We start from the raw sequence: 15,331 nt of genomic DNA, 5'->3' as shown, positions 1-15,331 counted from the left end.
GAACTCGGAGAATGTCCGTAGCGGGTCTGTAGGAGTTCGTGGATTTCACATAGCGGCTCGTAATGCTAACGGTGGGTACTCAGGACATCCGGTAAACTCGTGACGTTTTTTGATCCCAGTGAAAAATGTCCACGAGTCAAAAACTACTTGTGATTAAAAAAATTGTTACTTTTTCCTCGTACGAGCCGCTACGAGACATCCACGAACTCCTATGGGACATCTCTACTCCCGATGTCAGAGTCAAAGCCCCCGGCGGGCGATGGTAAGTCTCCCACGGCCATTAAAGCCGCGCCAGGCGATACAAGGCCACGCTCTGGGTCTTGGTGTTGGAGCCTCCCGGCGGGCGCTAGCAAGTCCCACGGCCGTTAAAGCCGCGCCGGGCGATGTAAGGCCCTGCTCCAGGTAGTTTTCAACCCCGCAACTCGGGCGGGGGAAGTCCCCGTTGCGGAAGCCCCGAAAAACGGCCTCCTACCAGGGACCGCTTGGGAAGGTACAGGAGCCTGAAATCTGCAACATCCAGGTTCAGCAACAGCTTCTTCCCCACAACCATCAGGCTATTAAACACAACCTCAAACAAACTATGAACTATAAAAGCCTGTTGCACTTTACCTGTGCATTTATGTGTGTATATATATATTTTCTATGGTATATGGTCACACTGATCTGATCTGTATTTATGCCTAAAATATTCTGTTGTGCTACAGCAAGAATTTCATGGTCCTATCTGGGACACATGACAATAAACTCTACTGACTCTTGAATTCAACTCAAACACAATACCCCATCTGTGGTTCCACCAACGTTTTGTACAACTGTATAATGACGAATGCCGGAATTCTTGGTATGAGGGCCCATGCCAATGTAGGCAAGGATGGCGTATGTTATTAAGGAACGGTGGCACAGCGGTAGAGTTGCTGCCTAACAGATGCATTTTGCACTAAACATTATTCACGGTTTTCCCTTTATCATGGATGGCTCGACTGTAATCATGTCTTTCTGCTGGGTGAATAGAGCGCAACAAAAAGCTTTTCACTGCACCTCGTGACAATAAACTAAACTCAAACTCAGTTTGAATTGGTTTGCTGTGGCTTCCTTTCTGTGAGACTAAAGAGCTTTTAAGAAAATACAGGAATAATGAAAATTAATCAGCACTATTTCATCAGAAGGCACAAACCGAAGGAGAAGATATTTTATTAAAAGAGTACAAAACAAGACAAAATTAAACCTTGCATTTATTTTATAAATATATCATTTTCAGAAACCATCTTACATAAATGTATAAAGCAGTTAAGAAAGGCCCACACCAAAACTTTGAATTCAAAACTGTTAGGCGACATGTACAACTTTAAGAAAGATTACAAACGCAACAATTCAACTCTCAGTATTGTGGTCGGTCAGTAAAGCATCAGTAGATTTGGTTCTGTTTTTAAAAAGTTATTGAACGATATTCTTAGTAATGGAGAACAATTCGTAACCTGGTAGATTGAGATCTTCTACCTTGTGGTGATCCTTCAAATCTGTTGATAGGATGAGTGAGTCAAAGGCAGGGCCCTCTCTCTCAAGCCACGGTGATGTGGGCTACATTCCTTTCAGTTGGTTCCCATGGGCAAGTTATACCATTTGAAGATTTACGAGCATGTTGCTAGTCCTCGAGGTTCTGAACTGTAGGGAGGTTGATCAGGCTGGGACTCTATTCCTTGGAGTTCAGGAGGAAGAGGGGCGATCTTCTTGAGGTGTACATAATTACGAGAGGAATAGACTCTGGTAGATGCACGGTGTCTCTTGCCCAGAGTAGGGGAATCGAGGACCAGTGGACATTGGATTAAGGTGTAAATGGACAAAGACTGAATAGGAATCTGAAGGGCGACTTTTTCCGGTAGGTGTATGGAACGAGCTGCCAAAGGGGGCATTTGAGGCAGGGATCATCGCAACGTACAAGAAACAGTTCGGCAGTGAAAAATTAGCATTAGTTTAGTCTAGAGATACAGTGTGGAAACAGGCTCTTTGGCCCACCGAATCGGAACCGGCCACCTGTACACTAGATCTATCCTATACAATAGGCACAATTTATAGAAGCCAATTAATCGACAAACCCGCACGTCTTTGGGACGTGGGAGGAAACGGGTGATTTCCTCGTTGCTTTATCGGGAGCACAAGGAAGGCCAGTGATAATGAGGGAAGGACGGCAGTACCTCACATTCTACCCAGCCACCCCATCGAGTACCTCGTAGCAGAGTTGGTACATTCCACACTGCATTTAGCCACCCGTTCAGAACACACAGAACTGGATTGTAAGTAAGTCATCCTCAGAGAGAGAGAAGTGTGGGGGGAGGGGATAGAATGGATCCACAAAAAAAACTGTGAAGAAAAAGCAAAACACAAGAATGCTGGAGGAACTCATCTGGTCAGGCAGCATCTGTGGAGGGAATGGACAGGCGACATTCATTGGGTCAGGGAAAGATTCAGGAAAGTCTGAAGAAGGGTCCTGACCCAAAATGCTGCTTGTCCATTTCTCTCCGCAGATGCTGCCTGCTGAGTTCCTCCAGCACGTTGCGTTTTAGCTCATGATTTCAGCGCCTGCTGCTCCTCGTGACTCCAGTGAAGATAAAGGAATTGCACTGAACGGCAGGGGAGCTTTCTGCATGAGGAACAAATTATCTCCACTACGTCAAGAGTTGAAACTACCAAGGAGCATTCATGGAGAGAGTGTTCACGAGTGTGTTAAAATTCAAACTTGCTGGATCAGTCTAGTGCTGACTGGCCACTAAACCCCAAACAAAAGGCATACCATCTACTGAGCTGAAAATGGGCAACTCTGCCTCCCACTCTGGCATACCCTTCTTGCTCATTAACGATAGTTTTTAGACCCTGTGCTGTCTTAATAGTTTTTCAAACTTACAAAAAGCAGCTAACTGGTTTAAACAGAATTTTAAATGGGACCACATTTCCTTCTTGTACAGAAATGTTAACAGCACATCATTCCTTTTCATATCACTATGTCACGGGGTTGAACAGGGAATGCTGGAAATACTTCAACTATTAACTTATCATTGCATCATAAGTGTAAGAAAGAACAGCCATAACATGTAAGATTGTTGAAGATTTTGAAATCTGGACCATTAATGTTTTGGTTAAAGATTCACAGTCTATGTACAAACCAGGCATTTATTTGGTTGAGGTTACTTAATTTGGGGATTCAAGTTTTGCAATTTTTCTTTTTCAGAATAGTTGACACATATGCTGCAACATCCTGCAAACTGCCGTGTGATAATAACTAGAAAAATTAAACAGCCACAGACAGCTGGAATAACTCAGCAAGTGGATAGGTGAAGTTTTGGGTCCTGCCTCAAAACATCTTCTATCCATGTTCTGCACAGATGTTGCCTGACCCGCTGAGTTACTCCAGCACTCTGTGAACGTCACCTACCCATGTTCTCCACAGATGCTGCCTGACCCGCTGAGTTACTCCAGCACTCTGAAACGTCACCTATCCACGTTCTCTGGAGATGCTGCCTGACCTGCTGTTACTCCAGCACTCCGTGTCTTATTTTAAAACCAGCATCTGCAGTTGTTTTTGTCAACAATCACCCTAACCCTACCACTGATTATTATTATCAATGTTTTTAAATCTACTTGGTGTAATATTTTTAATTCAATTGGACATTTCACATTAAATTGCAACATGCAAAGTTTAAGCTCAATACTGCAGGATATCATTTGCAAAAAAATCAGAAGATTACTTTGAACTGTTATTCACTATAAAAAAATCTGACTTCATTTTCCCGAGGTATGATACTTAACCATGGTACAAAGATTAGGAACAGGGTTGACCCAGATCAGTCTAAAGAAGGGACCTGACCTTTTTATCTCACCTATCCTTTTTATCCAAAGTTGTTGCCTGACCCGTTGAGTTACTCCAGCAGTTTCTGTCTACTCAGATATCAATGTTTGGAGCAGTATTGTCCACAAATGTAGAACCTTCAAAAACTTGCAAACACCGTCACATTAAGCGTGAAACTGAGAAGGAATGCAACAACAAATCGGAAGCCAATGACTAACGTACAGAATAGCTGTTGAACTTCTAATTGAGGTGCTCTATTTTGCTAGGAAGAACGAGGAAGCTACTCAGAATGAACATTGGCTAGATACAGGTGGAGGTGGAGGTGGAGGTAGGGGGGGGAGATCTGGGAGTACCGATGCATAAATTACCAGAGCCAATAATACATAAACCAATGGGGTTCTTTCCCAGAGTTAGAAATAAAAAGCAGAAAAATGGTTAATTTAGTTTAGAGTCCAATCACCCGTACACACTAGTTCCACTTTATCATCCACTCCTTACACACTGGGGACAATTTACAGAGGGCCAATTAATATACAAATCCATGCTTTCCAGTTACATATTATTTTTTAACAGATACAACTCATATTTAGAACACAGTGCTGGAGTAACTCAGCGGGTTAGGCAGCATACCTGGAGAACGTGGATAGGTAACGTTTCACAGGTGCTGGAGTAACTCAGCGGGTCAGGCAGCATCTGTGGAGAACATGGATAGGTGACGTTTCAGAGTGCTGGAGTAACTCAGTGGGTCAGGCAGCATCTGTGGAGAACATGGATAGGTGACGTTTCACAGAGTGCTGGAGTAACTCAGCGGGTCAGGCAGCCATCTGTGGAGAACATGGATAGGTGCCGTTTCAGAGTGCTGGAGTAACTCAGTGGATCAGGCAGCATCTCCAGAGAACATGGATAGGCGACATCTTGGGTCATGACCCTTCTTCAGCATCTGTAATTTCTTATTACAACAATTTAAACTACTTTAGCAAAGTTCAAAGCTTTTTAATATCAAAGATGATAAAAGGGGTTACGTAAAATGTAGAAACAAGGAACTGCAGGTGCAGGTTTACATGAATGGACACAAAGCGCCGGAGTTTAGTTAGGTTTGTACCAGTGTAATGAAAAGGAACTGCTGACACTGGTTTATACTAAAGACAGATTCAAAACGCTGGAGTAACACAGCGGGTCAGGAGCAGCACCTCCAGAGAATAGTTAGATGATGTTTTGGGTCGGGACCCCTCTTCAGCATCTGCAGTTCCTTGCGCATGCAACCAGTTTTGATTGTCCAACAATCCACAGTTTTAACCCACCCAGAGATGTCAATTACTATTTAACCCAATAACCCATCTGAATAAACCACCACAATTAGAGTGAGACAAAAAGCTGGAGTAACTCAAGAGACTGTCACTCCCGCATTGGTCTCTTCAGCCACAAACTACGCTGCTCTAGCCAAGGTTTGGAGCAAGCAGCCAACAACTGGGATGCATCACCCATGGTCAGTCATGACCGAGGGGGGTGGGGGGCTACAACTCAGCGGGTCAGGCAACATCTCTGAAAAAAAGAATAGGTGACGTTTCGGGCCGAGACCCTTCTTCAGACTGTTCCTGGTTTGAAACATAACGTGACAGTTGCATGTGGAATGCTTTAACCCGAATGGACTTTGTAAAAGTATTCTTCAAAACAAAACATACTCCGATGGAAGGACTCACGTGGCCCTGTTATATTATTCTGAAAAATAGTTTTTCGTGTTTCCCCTTTAAAATAATCTGCATCCAAAGGAAAATGACAGTAATATTTCAAGATCAAATGCTTAATGGCCGAATAACAGATTTACATCAATAAACCATGAAAACTCACCCATGTATTTATTTCCATTTGATAAATTGTTGGGCAATCCAGTTTCAACCTTGTCTCAAAAGAAATTCCAAATAACTCTAACTATAACTGCAATATACACGTGCACCTTTTACAATCATGTAATCGAACAAAGACTTCATACGCATTCAGACATATAAAATATTTCCAATTAACTCATCAGAAGAGCGCTTTACACGTCGGGTTTACCTTGCGGAAGGTTCTAAAGGATTCATTAGTGCAGGAGCTAGGTTTAAGCGGTGTATATCTTCGCTCAGAAGTACTAAATCTTCAATGTCAGTCCCCTTGAATTTCCTTTTACACATCTTCACGGTGACCTTCTGTTTCAAGAACAGCTTCACAGCTTCCTTTGCGGCCATATCCTTGGCGCTGACTTTGCATTTACCGTACCCCGTGGCCAAGTACACAGACTGGCACCGTAATTCGCACACAATGCCCTCGCGGGCTGCGCTGTGCGGTAAATGCAGCTCGGAAATGTCCTTCAGGGGGATACAGACGCTCTCCAGGCTGCCCTTCGTGGCCTGTATGCAGTTACTCAGAATGGCCAAGTGGTTAATATCATTGCTGTAGCCCCCGGCCGACACCAGCTTCCAGGCGACGGCCTTGTAGAGTTTGTTGTAAAAGGTCTGCTTCTCTTTCACGGCTTCGGGAGTCAAGCTGACTATGGTTATGGGCGGCTTACAGCTCTGAGAGGCAGCCGGCTGCGGGGTGACTTTCTGTGAGGCGGCCGCGGGGACGAGGCGCTCGACGATGTGGTCCGGCTGGGCAGCCGGCTTAGCCTCTGCGGAATTAGAAGAGCAATTCTTGGTGGGCGTCGGAGGCTCAGAGCGCGGTGCTGGTGCTGGTGCTGGTGCCGGTGCCGCCTGCTGATTGGTGACAGGAGCCGGGGCTTTCTTCACCTCGCTCTCTTTCGGGGGGGGCTGGGCTTCCTTCTGGTTCGAGCTGACGGCCGGCACGGGGCAGGCCGGAGTCTCCGCTTGCGGTCCGGGCAAGGGAGCCGGAGCTTCAATTTCGGGGAAACCATCAAGGCCCGGGATTCTGGTGGGATCGACTTCCTGGCTGACATTTTCAGCCTTTTCGCTCATGGCAACAAAATCAATGGTTTTAGCGTCGGTGACCGCTTTCTTCTTTTCACTTGGTTTTACTTTAGCCTTTTCTGTTAAGACAAACACAAGTGGGTGGGACCATTGCATACAATATTCCTTTTCAATTTGGTACACGAATGTTAAGGGACCCAAAACATTTATAAAATGTCAGAAATAAATGCAAATGGTGCTGGCTCGAAGGGCTGAATCGCCTCCTCCTGCACCTATTTTCTATGTTTCTATGTAAACAGGGTTCCACCATGGACACATGTTGGAGTAACTCAGCGGGTCAGGCAGCATCTCAACCCAAAATGTCACATCCAGATTCTTGAATAGTACGGGTGGCAAGGGTTACAGGGAGAAGGCAGGGGAATGGGGCTGAGAGGGAAAGATAGATCAGTCATGATTGAATGGCGGAGTATGTGTGTGTCCGTGTATGTATATATATATATGTGCGCGTGTACTTGTGGGTATGTGTATATACACACACTGAACTTTTTTTTCTCTCTCATTTATCAAATTGTTTACAACGTACTATATTTACATATTCTGTTGTGCTGCAGCAAGTAAGAATTTCATTGTTCTATCTGGGACACACATGACTATAAAACACTCTTGACTCTTCTCCTGAGTAGACTCGGTGAGCTGAATGGCTCAATTCTGCTCCAATGCCAAACTTCTCCAGGGATGCTGCCTGACCTGCTGAGTTACTCCAGCACTTTGTGTCCTTTTTTTGTAAAGCTACATCAGGGAAAAGCTATTGTTGCGTGCCAACCAGTCAGCAGAAAGACAATACAATGACAACAATCGAGCCCTCCACATTTTACAGAGACCGGATAATGTGTATAACAGGAATATGTGGGAGAAGATTGAGAAAAGCTTCTTGGTCTTGCGTATGGAGTGCACAGCCTAAAGTTGTGGGACAAGGTTAATTCCCGGGATGGCGGGACTGTCATATGCTGAGAGAATGGAGCAGCTGGGCTTCTACACTCTGGAGTTTAGAAGGATGAGAGGGATCTCATTGAAACATATAAGATTGTTAAGGGCTTGGACACACTAGAGGCAGGAAACATGTTCCGATGTTGGGGGAGTCCAGAACCAGGGGCCACAGTTTAAGAAAAAGGAGTAAGCCATTTAGAACGGAGACGAGAAAACACTTTTTCTCACAGAGAGTGGTGAGTCTGTGGAATTCTCTGCCTCAGAGGGTGGTAGAGGCAGGTTCTCTGGATGCTTTCAAGAGAGAGCTAGATAGGGCTCTTAAAAATAGCGGAGTCAGGGGATATGGGGAGAAGGCAGGAACGGGGTACTGATTGGGGATGATCAGCCATGATCACATTGAAGGGCCAAATGGCCTATTCCTGCACCTATTGTCTATTGGGACAACTTGTTCTATTTGATTGTGCCGGGTTGATTGCATTCATCGAAACAGGGTGGACCATGTGAAGGTTGCAATCTTCCACCCCAAGAAAAGCTTAGTTAAGGTAAGAAATGCTGCTGTTGGAGTAGAGATTTAAAAGAGTGGAGTGATTGTAGCGTGTGATTGCAGAACCCACTTCTGTGACCAGTACACAGACAGCCGTCTGATTTGGGCGCCTTCTTGGAGTTTCTTGGAGTAACCACAAACTGTAAGAGTGATTATCTTTCATATGGGATAGGAAAGCTTTAGAGGGATATGGGCCAAACACAGCAGGCAGGTGGCACTAGTGCAGATGGGGCATCTTGGTGAACACGCACAAGCTGGGCCGAAGGGCCTGTTTCCATACTATATGACTATTATATCCTATATTACAAATTTTATGAGGACGCTGCCAGGACTCAAGGGCCTGGGCTAAAGAGAGAGGTTGACCAGGCTAGGACTCTTTTCCTTGGAGAGCAGGAGGGTGAGGATCTTGTAGGGATGTACAAAATCATGAGAGGAATAGATCGGGTAGACGTAGTCTCATTTTTTTAAGAAACATCTAGACAGGTACATTGATAGGACAGGTTTAGAGGGATGTGGACCAAATGCAGGCAGGTGGGATTATTGTAGATGGGACATGTTGGTCGGTGTGGGCAAGTTGGGCCTGTTTCCACACTCTGATTCTACGGCTATTATATCAAGCACTGAATAAATTGTAGTTCATTTTAATGAAACGGACAAACAAAATGCTCTTTTGAAATACTCTAATATAAAGATAATCTGCTGACCATCAGCGCTGGGAATCTCTTTTTTCTTCTTATTGGCTACCACTTCGTCTCGTGTCGTATGCACCGGCGCGTCTGTAACTTTGATCCCTTCTCCCATCTCCAGCACTTTATCCATCACTGCTTTTGAGTACCTGAAGCATACAAAGGCAAAGTGTCACCAATTACAAAGTGTACATCAGGAACTGCAAGCAGATGTGTGAACAGCAATTACAGTAGCAATTATCTAACACCCAGTCGGGTTAGATGAAGTGTGCAGGAAGAAACTGCAGATGCTGGTTTTAAACCGAAGATAGACACAAAGTGCTGGAGTAACTCAGCGGATCAGGCAGCCTTTCTGGAGAAAAGAGATAGGTGACGTTTTGGGTCGAAACTACAGCTTTTTGTGTCTATCTTCAGGCTAGATAAAGCATGCGTTCCACATATATTTGATTTTTTTTTTAAGAGATACAGCGTGGAAACTTTGTCCTACCAAGTCCGTGCCGACCAACGATCGCCCTGTACACTAACACTATCCTTCACACTAGGGACATTTTCACCAAAGCTAATTGCTCTGCAAACCTGTACGTCTTTGGAGTGTGGGACGAAACCAGAGCAACCGGAGAAAATCTACACGGTCACAGGAAGAAGGTACAAACTTCGTACAGACAGCTCCCGTAGTCAGGGTTAAACCGTGCACCATTGGATTAAATTTTATTCAAATGTCTTTAAATGCTTAGTTTATGAAAATATGTAGTTCACGATCAAATGGCTCACAAGGGATGACGTGTTGCTTTGACACAATTCTGTAATGATTCCCATAGCATTTTCTCATGTTATGCAATTATGTTTTCTTTCAAAGCATACCATTCTTTTCAGAAAATTACGACTGATTTCGTTATATTCCCTTCAAACATCAATTCCATAATTATAACTCTGTGGCACCACCTGATGGTCAGACCACTTACTGTTGAGCCTTCGTTAGTGGCTACAAGGACTGTCACATGACGTCGTGGGCAGATCTGGCCTTGAGGTCATGAGTCAACAGGTAGTTGAGCTCGAGTGAAAACTCACTCAGCAGCAGCAACAATAGACAATAGGTGCAGGAATAGGCCATTCGGCCCTTCGAGCCAGCACCGCCGTTCAATGTGATCATGGCTGATCATCCCCATTCCTGCCATCTCCCCATATCCCGACTCCGCTATTTTTAAGAGCCCTATCTAGCTCTCTCTTGAAAGCATCCAGAAAACCTGCCTCCACCAAGGCAGAGAATTGCACAGACTCTCTGTGAGAAAAAGTGTTTCCTCGTCTCCGTTCTAAATGGCTTACTCCTTATTCTTAAACTGTGGCCCCTGGTTCTGGACTCCCCCAACATCGGGAACATGTTTCCTGCCTCTAGTGTGTCCAAGCCCTTAACAATATTATATGTTTCAATGAGATACCCTCTCATCCTTCTAAACTCCAGAGTGTACAAGCCCAGCTGCTTCATTCTCTCAGCATATGAAAGTCCCGCCATCCCAGGAATTAACCTTGTAAACCTACGCTGCACTCTCTCAATAGCAAGAATGTCCTTCCTCAAATTAAGGGACCAAAACTGCACACAATACTCCAGGTGTGGTCTCACTAGGGCTCTGTACAACTGCAGAAGGACCTCTTTGCTCCTATAGTCGATTCCTTTTGTTATAATTCGCTTTCTTCACTGCCTGCTGTACGTGCATGCTTACTTTCATAGACTGATGTACAAGGACAATGACTCAATATGTTAGAGAGTCCCAAACGCACATGTATGTCAAACTTATCTCACTGAATAAAGTAACCGTTTGATCACAAAGTTTGGACTCGCTATAACTCGGTGTTAAATAAAAATCCTCTGCCGCTGAATCGTATTCGGATCACCTTAAAAGCTAGTTTTTTCCAATCAATGACTTCTGGCTTCTGTCATTTCGGTCTACACCTTCCTCAGGAGTTAAGCAAGAAGGCGTAGAGTGCACAAATGTAAAAAGGTCATTTCTCGTATGCTGCAAAACATACTTGGCTAATAAAGTACTATTATGATGAACGATAATAGATGGAAGGATTAAATCCTCATTCCCCAAGTCTGTATTTCGCAGAGGGCAGAAGAGGGAGTGGCCAGGGTGCGACTGGTCCTTGATTATGCTGCTGGCCTTGCCGAGGCAGCGTGAGGTGTAGATGGAGTCAATGGAAGGGAGGTTGGTTTGCGCTATGTCCACAATTCACTGCAGTTTTTTGCGGTCTTGGATGGAGCTGTTCCCAAACCAAGCTGTGATGTATCCTGATAAAATGCTTTCTATGGTGCATCTGTCGAAGTTGGTGAGAGTTGTTGGGGACATGCCGAACTTCCCAACACTTCTAAGGAAACAGGGGCGTTGGTGTGCTTTCTTGGCCATTGCTTCAATGTGGATGGTTTAGGTTTATTTAGCTTTAGGTTAGGCAGTCTGAAGAAGTTCCAGACCTGAAACGTCACCTTTCCATGTTCTCCACAGATGCTGCCTGACCCGCTGAGTTACTCCAGCACTCTGTGAAACGTCATCTATCCATGTTCTCCACAAATGCTGCCTGACCTGCTGAGTTACTCCAGCACTCTGTGAAACGTCATCTATCCATTTTCTCCAGATGCTGCCTGACCCGCTGAGTTACTCCAGCACTCTGTGAAACGTCACCTGTCCATTTTCTCCACAGATGCTGCCTGACCTACTGAGTTACTCCAGCACTCTGTGAAACGTCACCTATCCGTGTTCTCCAGAGATGCTGCCTGACCCGCTCTCTGTGTCTTCTTTGCTGGATTTATTACTGTCATGTGTGCCGAGATACAGTGTAAAGCTTTTGCCTGCCACCTATCCAATAAAGGTACAGAATATAGGTATGAGATGTGAGGGAGATGTGAATGGGCAGGGGCATGAAGGGGAGAGATGGGGGAGGGTGAAAGACGGGGTCATCTGACTGGTAGAGCGTGGTGGAGGAAGGGAGGGGAAGGAGTAGTCGGGGATAAGGTGGAGGAGGAGAATGCTTTAGACGGTATAGACTCAGCTTTTACTCGCTAGAATTTAGAAGATTGAGGGGGGATCTTATAGAAACTCACAAAATTCTTAAGGGGTTGGACAGGCTAGATGCAGGAAGATTGTTCCCGATGTTGGGGAAGTCCAGAACAAGGGGTCACAGTTTAAGGATAAGGGGGAAGTCTTTTAGGACCGAGATGAGAAAAACATTTTTCACACAGAGAGTGGTGAATCTGTGGTATTCTCTGGTAGTTGAGGCTATTTCATTGTCTATATTTAAGAGGGAGTTAGATGTGGCCCTTGTGGCCAAGGGGATCAGGGGGTATGGAGAGAAGGCAGGTACAGGACACTGAGTTGGATGATCAGCCATGATCATATTGAATGGTGGTGCAGGCTCGAAGGGCCGAATGGCCTACTCCTGTACCTATTGTCTATTGAGAATGGGGAGGGGTGGAAGGACGAGAGCGTGGGAGTGAGGAGAGGGAGATTGACCTGGGGGGGGGGTAGTGAGAGGGAAGGGGTAGAGGGAGGCCTGATGGGGGAGGGAGGTCGTCTGAGAGCATGGGAGGGAGAAGGCAGGAGAATGGGGTTAGGAGGGAGAGAGAGAGCAGCCATGGTTGAATGGAGGAGTAAACTTGATGGGCCGAATGGCCTAATTCTGTTCCTATCACTGATGCTATGATGATGGAGGGGGGGGGGGGTATCGGTGCCGGTGGGGCCGCCCTCACTCTCTAACTCACCGGCACCCGAGGAAGACGTGGTTGGCCCAGACCATGGAGAGGGCGAGCAGGCGGTCGGTGCGGGGCCCGGCCCGGGGCGGGGGATCCGGCTCCATTGCCCCGGCGCCGGCCTCACCTTCCCCCTCCCCGCCACTGGCCGCCGCCGCCGCCGCCGGCAGGTTGTTGATGATGAAGCGGCGCCGCGCCTCCCAGTGGCGCTGGTTCTCGCTGCCGCCCCGCAGCGTCTCCAACCAGGCGGCCAACGCCGGCCGCTCCCGCAGCAGCTCGTCCGTCTCCTCGTCCGCCGCCATCTTGGCCGCTGCCGCTGCCGGGGGCAACGCGTGGGCGCCGGGTCCCCCTGGTGTACACGAGAGTGAATTACAGGCGGGCACCAGCGCCTCTAACGCACAGGAGGAGGAACTACAGGCGGGCACCAGCGCCTCTAGCGCACAGGAGGAGGAACTACAGGAGAGTGAACTACAGGCGGACACCAATGCCCTATAGCGCACAGGAGGAGGAACCAAAGATCTTATAGCGGACAGGAGAGGGCAGAAGAGGGAGTGACCAGTATGTGTGTGCGTGTATGTGTATATATACACACACTGAACTTATGTTCTCATTATATTGTTTACAGTGTATTAATTTACATATTCTGTTGCGCTTCTGCAAGCAAGAATATGAATGTTCTATCTGAAACATATGACAATAGAACACTCTTGAGCTACAGGGAGAGGTTGAGCAGGCTAGGACTCTATTCCCTGGAGAGCAGGAGTATGAAATGTGATCTTATAGAGGTGTACAAAATCATGAGAGGAATAGATCGAGTAGACACAGAGCCTCTTGCCCAGCATAGGGGAATCGAGGACCAGAGGACAAAGGTTTAAAGTGAGGGGAGAAAGATTTAATAGAAATCTGAGGAGTGAATTTTTTACACTAAAGATGGTGGGAAAATGGAAGAAGCAACTAGAGGAGGTGTTGAGGCAGGTGCTCATAGAATCACACAGTGATACAGTGTGGAAACTGGCACTTCGCCCCAACTTGGGCTAACATGTCCCAGCGATCTAAGATCTTTGGGAGGAACTGCGGGCAGACACCAGCGCACAGGAGGAGGAACTACAGGCGGATACCAGCGCCACCTGGCACACAGGAGGGTGAACTACAGGCGGATACCAGCGCCACCTGGCACACAGGAGGGTGAACTACAGGCGGGCACCAGCGCCTCTGGTGCACAGGAGGGTGAACTACAGGCGGATACCAGCGCCTCTGGTGCACAGGAGGGGGAACTACAGGCGGGCACCAGCGCCTCTGGTGCACAGGAGGGGGAACTACAGGCGGGCACCAGCGCCTCTGGTGCACAGGAGGGTGAACTACAGGCGGACACCAGCGCCTCTGGTGCACAGGAGGGTGAACTACAGGCGGCACCAACGCACCAGCGCCTCTGGCGCACAGGACCAGCGGACAGGAGGGTGAACTACAGGCGGGTACGACAGCGCCTCTAGCGCACAGGAGGGAGGAACTACAGGCGGATACCAGCGCCACCTGGCGCACAGGAGGGTGAACTACAGGCGGGCACCAGCGCCTCGAGCGCACAGGAGGGGGAAACACAGGCGGGCACCAGCGCCTCTAACGGACAGGAGGAGGAACTACAGGCGGGCACCAGCGCCCTCTAGCGCACAGGAGGAGGAATTACAGGCGGACACCAGCGCCACCTGGCACACAGGAGGGTGAACTACAAGACAGTGAATTACAGGCGGGCACCAGCGCCTCTAACGCACAGGAGGAGGAACTACAGGCGGGCACCAGCGCCCTCTAGCGCACAGGAGGAGGAACTACAGGCGGATACCAGCGCCACCTGGCACACAGGAGGGTGAACTACAGGCGGACACCAATGCCCTATAGCGCACAGGAGGAGGAACCAAAGATCTTATAGCGGACAGGGGAGGGCAGAAGAGGGAGTGACCAGTATGTGTGTGCGTGTATGTGTATATATACACACACTGAACTTTTGTTCTCATTATATTGTTTACAGTGTATTAATTTACATATTCTGTTGCGCTTCTGCAAGCAAGAATATGATTGTTCTATCTGAAACATATGACAATAGAACACTCTTGAGCTATAGGGAGAGGTTGAGCAGGCTAGGACTCTATTCCCTGGAGAGCAGGAGTATGAAATGTGATCTTATAGAGGTGTACAAAATCATGAGAGGAATAGATCGAGTAGACACAGAGCCTCTTGCCCAGCATAGGGGAACCGAGGACCAGAGGACAAAGGTTTAAAGTGAGGGGAGAAAGATTTAATAGAAATCTGAGGAGTGAATTTTTTACACTAAAGATGGTGGGAAAATGGAAGAAGCAACTAGAGGAGGTGTTGAGGCAGGTGCTCATAGAATCACACAGTGATACAGTGTGGAAACTGGCACTTCGCCCCAACTTGGGCTAACATGTCCCAGCGATCTAAGATCTTTGGGAGGAACTGCGGGCAGACACCAGCGCACAGGAGGAGGAACTACAGGCGGATACCAGCGCCACCTGGCACACAGGAGGGTGAACTACAGGCGGGCACCAGCGCCACCTGGCACACAGGAGGGTGAACTACAGGCGGGCACCAGCGCCACCTGGCACACAGGAGGGTGAACTA

The 15,331-nt window shown here is 47.3% G+C and overlaps 1 protein-coding gene across 1 annotated transcript; it reads right to left on the bottom strand.

The window, feature by feature from the left end:
• Positions 1–1,214: 1,214 nt before the first annotated feature.
• Positions 1,215–13,002, bottom strand: cdkn2aip (CDKN2A interacting protein). The gene is made up of 3 exons (XM_055664650.1): positions 12,713–13,002; positions 8,980–9,110; positions 1,215–6,863 (listed from the first exon to the last, which is right to left on the bottom strand). The coding sequence occupies exons 1-3, from the start codon at positions 13,000–13,002 to the stop codon at positions 5,893–5,895; spliced, it is 1,392 nt and encodes a 463-aa protein (XP_055520625.1). The 3' UTR covers positions 1,215–5,892.
• Between the last annotated feature and the right edge of the window lie 2,329 nt (positions 13,003–15,331).

The sequence above is a fragment of the Leucoraja erinacea genome, chromosome 41 (assembly GCF_028641065.1).
Source record: "Leucoraja erinacea ecotype New England chromosome 41, Leri_hhj_1, whole genome shotgun sequence".
Classification (NCBI taxonomy): Eukaryota; Metazoa; Chordata; class Chondrichthyes; order Rajiformes; family Rajidae; genus Leucoraja; species Leucoraja erinaceus.
Note: the sequence above shows the minus strand (reverse complement) of the source record. Positions and strands in the feature narration are given on the sequence as shown.

Excerpts from the sequence above, each read along its gene's own strand:
- cdkn2aip (XM_055664650.1), bottom strand. The coding sequence starts at position 13,002 with ATGGCGGCGGACGAGGAGACGGACGAGCTGCTGCGGGAGCGGCCGGCG. Across the intron at positions 9,111-12,712 it reads CACGTCTTCCTCGGGTGCCG|GTACTCAAAAGCAGTGATGG; the intron begins GTGAGTTAGAGA and ends TGTATGCTTCAG. Across the intron at positions 6,864-8,979 it reads AGAGATTCCCAGCGCTGATG|AAAAGGCTAAAGTAAAACCA; the intron begins GTCAGCAGATTA and ends TTGTCTTAACAG.